General features: G+C 38.4%; 1 protein-coding gene across 1 annotated transcript in view; it reads left to right on the top strand.

Annotated features, from left to right (window-relative positions):
• The window catches only part of LOC103582931 (ubiquitin carboxyl-terminal hydrolase 24-like), a gene marked incomplete at both ends in the record, with an annotated part of 15,207 nt that extends 7,468 nt beyond the window's left edge, over positions 1-7,739 (top strand). Inside the window, 8 exons of the mRNA XM_008564389.1 lie at positions 1,162-1,171; positions 1,279-1,345; positions 1,475-1,585; positions 2,524-2,622; positions 2,717-2,890; positions 5,668-5,753; positions 5,917-6,010; positions 7,584-7,739. Of these exons, the coding sequence (XP_008562611.1) occupies positions 1,162-1,171; positions 1,279-1,345; positions 1,475-1,585; positions 2,524-2,622; positions 2,717-2,890; positions 5,668-5,753; positions 5,917-6,010; positions 7,584-7,739 (797 nt within the window). The remainder of the gene's footprint in view (positions 1-1,161; positions 1,172-1,278; positions 1,346-1,474; positions 1,586-2,523; positions 2,623-2,716; positions 2,891-5,667; positions 5,754-5,916; positions 6,011-7,583) is intronic.
• Between the last annotated feature and the right edge of the window lie 161 nt (positions 7,740-7,900).

Raw genomic sequence — 7,900 nt, 5'->3', positions numbered from 1 at the left:
AGCTATTGGATTGGGATTTCCAGATTGCTACCTCTTTAAACAAGTGTGCTTTTTGTTTTTTTTCTCACTAAGTGATTTTTATTCTGAATCATTTCACATGTGGCTGACGACAGAGAAAGACCACATTAAACTTTAAAATATTCTCATTACAAACTATCAATAGTTCATGAGAATGTATAATTTCAAAGTTGAATTTGAATCAAAACATTGTAGTAGTATATCTTATTTCACTAGTTTTGAAAGAACTTTTTAGTATCCATAATAGTTCTAGCTTATTTGGCGGAAGGGGTTAGTCTCTCATCTGTACAGTGTTTTGCAATGGTATCTGTGACTTAATTCATTATTAAAGCATAATTAAAACAGTTCACTCAATAATTCGCTCACTTATTACAGCACTTAGATATTTCCTAAAGATTTTTCATCTGAATTTCAAGTTCTAGTTCTTGCACATAGATTGGAAGAACTTAGAGCTCTGTTAAAGGTATTTTAATAGAACTATTAAAATGTTTTTAACCAACTGTTTTAAAGTGAAATTTCCATTATTGCTAACCAGCATTCCAGACCAATTGTTGGAAAATGATAGTACCTCTTCTCAGTTTTAAAAATATACCTATTTGAAATAACTAGACTTTCTGGAATAGCAAATACTTAAATTAAGAGCACTTAGATTTTCATTTCTTAACGTTAATACCTGTAGTGTTCTCTTTAATAAAGAAAGGAGCTGTGACTGTATAAGCTGCTGAATGTTGCAGTCCTGTTATTTCACATGATAGGTAAGATTCCATAAGTCTTTGACTAAAAGAGACCTCAGATGTCATTTTCAAACAGTAACTTTTATTTGTGGTAAAATTACTGGTTTGCATTTGTCTTCTAATTTTCAGGCAGTTTAGAACTTTGTCAGATTCCATGTTTTTACAGAATTCTGTGGCATATTTTAGTTGTAAGATCATGAGAGTCAAACTCATCGATTGTTCGTTCTTGGTGGATTGATGGACAAATAGGCCTGGAGACCTAGGTTCCCAGCTGTTTAAGAAAAGAAGAAAGGAAATGTGGGGAGGGGCATACTTTTCTCCTCCCTTATTCCATCTGTGCCAGAGTTGTGAGCTGGTTGAACCATTTTCCCCACTGGGTGAAGGGAAGTTTAATCTTTGCAAATTTCAGTCTTTGACCAGTAAGTGCTAACTGTGATTGTGGTTTTAGTGAACCAGGCTAGAATTGAGCTCAAATCAGCAATTGGTTTCAAATACATTTAAAACCTTTTTATTTTTCAATCCACAGATCCACTAAACTTGTAATAATTGAGAGATTGCTGCTTCTGGCAGAACGCTATGTGATCACTATAGAGGTTAGCCTCTCTTCTTTTTAAAGCAATTTCACTCATCACGTTACCAGACTAAATATGTTAGGTGTGTGTTTTTGACATGTTTAACGGTGGCACTGTGCATCTGACTCGTTTGCCTTAATCTTTTTCAAGGATTTTTACTCTGTTCCACGAACTATTCTACCTCATGGTGCCTCATTTCATGGACATCTTTTAACTCTTAATGTTACCTATGAGTCTACCAAAGACACCTTCACTGTAGAGGTAGGTTTACATTAAGTTCTGTAGCCATTTTCATGTTGCCTTGTTGTTTTCTTAAGAACAGTCTTGGGCTGGCCCGGTGGCGCACTGGAGAGTGTGCCGCTTGGGAGCACGGAGGCGCTCCCGCCGAGGGTTTGGATCCCATGTGGAGACCGGTTCCCGCTCACTGGCTGAGCGCGGTGCGGGCGCAACACCGAGGGTTGCGATCCCGTTGCCGGTCCCCAGTATGGGCGCGACACCGAGGGTTGCGATCCCATTACCGGTCAGTAAAAAAGACAAAAAGGAAAAAAAATATATAAAGAACAGTCTTGACTGAGATAGCTACGTGAATGATGGTTCTAAGATTTGTTTGGTAAACAAATTTAGAATCAAGGCCTGAAATGAAACGAAACTATGAGATACAAGAAGATGTATAAATAAATATATAGTATAGTGTCATGTGGTACTAAGTGTTATAAGAATAAGTAAGAGTAAAGCAAGATAATTTGGTAGAGGATGATGGATATGTATGAAATTTTTTAGATAAAGATGAACAGGGAAGGTCTCTCTCAGGTGGTGACATTTGAGCAAATACTTGAATAAAATGACAGAGTAAATGATGTTTGCTTGGAAGAACATTCCAGGCAAAGAGAGCATCAGGCACAAAGGCAAGCAAGGTGGCTGGTGTGAGTACAGCACAGAGAGAAAGGGGAGGAGTGGAAGATACAGCAGAGGAAGGACTTGAGACTTTACTCCACGCATGATGGGGCGGGATTGGAGCATGGGATAGAACATTTAATTGCAGTAGGAGGGAAGCCTTGCAAGAGCAGATTCTTGTCTTTGGGTTTTCTGTTGTGTTCCAAGCTTCTAGAACAGTGCCTGGTACATAGAAGATGTTCACTAATGGTTGTTTCAATGAATAAGTAAATTATCTCACAACAGTGTCTAATTTTATTTTACAGGCTCACAGTAATGAAACCATAGGGAGTGTTCGGTGGAAGATAGCCAAGCAGTTGTGCTCTCCTGTGGATAATATACAGATATTTACAAATGATAGTCTGGTAGGTCTAAATAAACAGTTTTTGGTACTTTGGCATGATATAAATACTTTCCCCTTCCTTTCCCTTTCAATAATTAAGAAACCATTTTTTGCAGCTGACAGTGAATAAAGATCAAAAGCTACTCCACCAACTGGGCTTTTCTGATGAACAAGTCCTTACAGTAAAGACTTCTGGCAGTGGGACCCCATCTGGGAGCTCAGCAGATTCATCAACCAGCTCCAGCAGCAGCAGCAGTGGTGTTTTTAGTTCATCCTATGCCATGGAGCAGGTACTAAGTGATAAATTTCAATTCAAAAGAAGAATTTAACAATCATTACCTTTTTGCTCTCAGGCCATATGGATTTGGGTGATTATGTTCTTTTCTTTCTGATAAGTTCTGATCTTCAGAACTGTATAACTGAGAAATGCTTGGATTCAATTGGGAGAAGAAGATGTATAATTTATCAGTCTTCTTAATCATAGAACCTTTGGAATCACTGAATCATTCTGCCTGGACACTCACTGTCCTCTCGTACATCTCTCTTCATTGATTCATTGATTTTTCCCTCCCTACTGGGTCATTCCCATTAGTATTCAAACTGGTTGTGTTATTTTTGTCATCTTAAAAAAACCTCTTCATGCCAATTCTACCTTTGGTTACTATCCCATTCACTCTCTCCCCAAATCAACCAAACTGCTTGCAAGAGTTGTCTAAACTTGTTTCCAGCATCTCTTTTGCCATCCTCTCTTGCCCTCTCTTGGAAAGAGTCAGGCTCTTTTCCTTTTCCCTGCCTCTCTGCCTGTTCTAGTTTTGTCTGCTCTTGGTCTTCATGATCTCTATACAGAGCAGTTCCCTGGCCCAGTCCTTGGATTTCTCTGTCTACATTCATTCCCTTAGTAATCTCATCCGGTCTCAAAGCTTTACATATCACATGTACATTGATAACTCCCCAATTTTTATCATTAGCCTGAAGTCCAAATATATGGATCCATCTACTTATTCAGCTTCTCTTCTTAAATGTCTTCTAGGCACCCCAATTATAATATATCCAAGAGTGAGCTCCTGATATCCCTTTTCCCACCTCCTCATCCCCACTCCAAACTTCTTTATCCTCATCTTGTTCTGTCTCTGAGAATAGCATCTCCATTCTTCTAGTTGTTCATGCCAGAATCTTTGAGTCTATCCTTTCTCTTACAGCCATATGCATCTGCAAATCCTTGACTCTACCTTTAACATACATCCAAATCCAGCTACTTCTGTCTCCCTCCACAGCTTCCACACCAGTCTAGGCAACTATGCTACCTCACCTGGAGTTTTTTGATAGTTCCCTAACTGGTCTCATAGCTTCTGCTCTTATAGCAATGCAGTCTCATCCCTACAGGGCACCCAGCAGCCCATGATCTTACTAAACATAAGGCAGGTTGTGCTACTCCTCGGCTTCAAATGCTCCATTGTTCCCATCTCACTCAGAATAAGAGCCAAAGTCTTTACTGGGATCTTCAGGGCCTACCTAATGTGTCCCTCTGGAACCTCTCTGAGGCCATCTCCTGTGACCCTCCCCTCACCCACACCTCTCCAGATGCACTGACCTCCAGGTTGGTCCTCAGACACAGTAGGACCTGTGCACTTGCTCTTCCCTGTGCCTAGAATGTTCTTTCCTGACATCCAGGTGGCTCCCTCACTTTCTTCAGTTTTTACTCAAATGTTGCCTTCTCAGAGAGCCTTCTTTGATGATCCTGTCTAAGTTTTCAACCCCAGCCCTCCCCGTCCACTTCTCATTTACCTTTCCTACTTAATTTTGTCATTAACATACTTCATATTTTATTTGTCTTGTTCATCTGTATCCCCTAGTAAAATGTAAGCTCCATCAGAACAGACTTTTGTCTGTTTTGTTCACTGCTGCATCCCCAACACTTGAAACAGTGCCTAGAACATGACAGGTGCTCAGACAGTATTTGAAGGACTTCATGAATCAATCAGTTTATTTATTTTGTACCTGTGTCAGAACTGAGCCTGGCTCCAGAGGTACAAAGCTGAGTAAGACTGTTCTGCTCTTCGGGCTTTTACAATTTAGAAAGTAAGCTAATATACAGTAAAGGTATTTAAGATACGTGTACAGAGTTTTTTTTCATGGTTACTATGTATATGTTTTTATACATATATATAGAAAGAAGACAATAAATAATTATATGTATATTCCTTTAATTTAGTTCCAAATGTAAGATCTTTATGTGACTGTGTCTTTTCAACTTACAAGCATAGCCTTGCTATATAGATAGGTATCAAAGAACTCTTCGAGTATAGTGTTAATATTGTTGGGTTTTATTAAGTATATCTGTATGTATATATAATAAGAATTTAAGAAAGAAATCCCACTGAAAGTGGTATTATGACCGTTAAATAACAAAAACAATGTTCATAAGCATCTTCAAGTTTAATATTTTTAACCTATCTCATTTTTATCCCAAATTCATTAAAAATCTTCCCACATATAAATCATTCTATAATGGTGTTTAGCTTCTTGATCTTTATAGCCAGAAAATAGTACATTAATCATATCTGAATCTCTTCTATGCAGTTATATTCATTTTGTCTTTTCTGATCTTTAAAAAACAGGATAACTTCTTTTTCTCAACTTAAATTACATATATCATGTGTTGCGTGTGAAGGTATATATATGTATACGTACTACTTTAATTTTGCCGCAAATCATTCATACCCTGCGCGCTGCAGCCGAGCTGTGATTATCTGTCAGTGGTGCCTGCTCCCCCTTACGCTCACTGCATATGCCCTTTGTCTCATCTCTCTCCTGCCACCTGCCTTGTGGTGCCTCAGCCTCTTCACCAGTAGGGGGTGAGGAGAAGAGACCAGGTCATATGCACTAGGAAGTCGTGATCCCTGTGTGCTCCCATGTGGGTTTCTTCAGTGCACACGAGCACTATGCTTCCCCAGGCTTTGTGGTGGCGAGCCTTCCAGAACTAGTATTTTTATTATTTGTAAGTGTGATTAGAAGAGGAGAAAATTCTTTTGTAAATTCATATTTCTGTTTTGCTCTTTTCCCCCAGGAGAAATCCCTCCCTGGTGTTGTGATGGCACTTGTATGTAATGTGTTTGACATGCTTTACCAGCTTGCCAATCTAGAGGAGCCAAGGTAAAGATAAATAATGTGAGGCTTGAATGAGAGAAAGTTATTAAAGTTAGGGAACCAAGTAACTTTTCACTTAAAATATATTTTACTTTACATCCCGTACAAAATGACTTTGTTATTAGAACTGTGGCTTATGTGAAAAAAATGTATATTTGAAAAATTTCAGGATAACTCTACGAGTACGAAAGCTTCTGCTCTTGATACCCACTGATCCAGCCATTCAGGAAGCCCTGGATCAACTTGATTCCCTAGGAAGAAAGGTACGAGTATCTTCAATAGTTATTTCACTAGCATGGGAATTGTATATCATGATTCAGTGACAATACAATAGGAAATCACATTAAGGCCATGTGATATCAGGTTTCCCATAATATTTTTTCTTCTTTTGAAAAATATCTTTGCCAAAAATGGACATCAGAACTTCATGTTGGCTTTTAAAGGATGTAGGTAGAGTCAGTAATGTCATCAAATTTTAGAACTGGGAGAGCCCTTCATAGCATCTACTTCAACTCTTCTCCTCATGTTATGCAAGGGTACTCCAATGAGTTCATGGAAAAATGGAATTAAAAGATAATATGAATCTTTATGTTAACTTTTTGAAGACTACTCGTATATTAGGAAACCGAAGCCCAAAGAGATGAAGTTACTTGTCCAGGATCAGTCTGATTCATTAGAGATGTTTTTCTTCTGTCATGATGCCCCTGGGAATCTGTTGTATGTGTCTTGGTTGCTTGTATAAATGGATTATCATTTAATTTTTTTCACATTTTATATTTAAAGTTCGTTTTGTTTAATTTTTAAATTTTATTTCATAATATATATGTAGAAATTATGTTTATGTTCTCAGAGTAAATTCCTTTAGAAAAAGTTGTTAAAACTAAGTGTTGTATTTTATATTTTAGTGGCTAAAATTTAGATCAGCTCAGTCATGTCATCTATTGGGTTTTGAGGGACAAGAGAACTAATGTGATTATAAAATATATCACTAATGCGAGGGTACTTCAAGTTTGTGGAAAAATAGAATTAAAAGATAATACGAATCTTTCCATGAACTTTTTTTTTTTTTCCTTTTTGTCTTTTTTCGTGACCGGCAACGGATCGCAACCCTCAGTGTCGCGCCCGTACCGGACTGGGACCGGCAACGGGATCGCAACCCTCAGCGCTGCACCCGCACCTCGCTCAGCCAGTGAGCAGGAACCGGTCTGTATGTGGGATCCGAACCCTCGGCGGGAGTGCCACCGCGCTCCCAAGCAGCGCACTGTAGCAGTGCACCACCGGGCTGGCCCTCCATGAACTTTTTGAAGTATCCTCATATTAGCTAAAAAAAATTCTCAAGACTACCATTTCAGCAATTTCATACTTTCATTGTTGGTATTTAGAAGTACAGATTTTAAACATGGAAATAAAATGACCTTGCCAATGTCTGGTGTTGCATGGAACACATTCTGAAAAGAATTCATATAGTGTTTGAATGTCATTGAATACTTAGAATTTGTATGATGAAGTTTGATGTTTTGTTATAATTACAGAGTGATGTGGCTTCATGAAATTAATTTTTTTTTTAAATTTCATTTTCGGGCCGTCCCCGTGGCACACTCGGGAGAGTGCGGCGCTAGGAGCGTGGCAGCACTCCCGCCACAGGTTCGGATCCTATATAGGGATGGCCGGTTCGCTCACTGGCTGAGCGCGGTGCGGCCGGTTACAAAAAAGACAAAAAAAAATTTTCATTTTCGTGGCTTGTGTTAAAGAGGAAAAGAATATTAGAATATGTACTGAGATCTGTTTCTCTTTGATTTGTGATTTTAAGACGTATTTCTTTGTTCATTCTTTTAGAAGACATTACTGTCTGAATCAAGTTCTCAGTCTTCAAAATCTCCATCCCTGTCTTCAAAGCAGCAGCATCAGCCAAGCGCCAGTTCAATTTTAGAAAGTCTGTTTCGATCTTTTGCTCCAGGAATGTCCACCTTCAGAGTGCTCTACAACTTAGAAGTAAGAAACCTGGTTCCTTTTCATTTCTTTTTGATAGATCCAATTGGTTTGCAGATTTATGCTTTCAGATATCAGAAATAAGTAAATAGTTTTCTGTTATTACAGAATGATCTGTTGGAAAATTAGTTTTAAAAGAATGGAATATATACTGAAATTTTTTT

This window comes from Galeopterus variegatus, unplaced genomic scaffold, assembly GCF_000696425.1.
Source record: "Galeopterus variegatus unplaced genomic scaffold, G_variegatus-3.0.2 Scaffold18554, whole genome shotgun sequence".
NCBI classification, from domain to species: Eukaryota; Metazoa; Chordata; class Mammalia; order Dermoptera; family Cynocephalidae; genus Galeopterus; species Galeopterus variegatus.
This window is presented reverse-complemented; position numbering and strand designations above follow the sequence as displayed.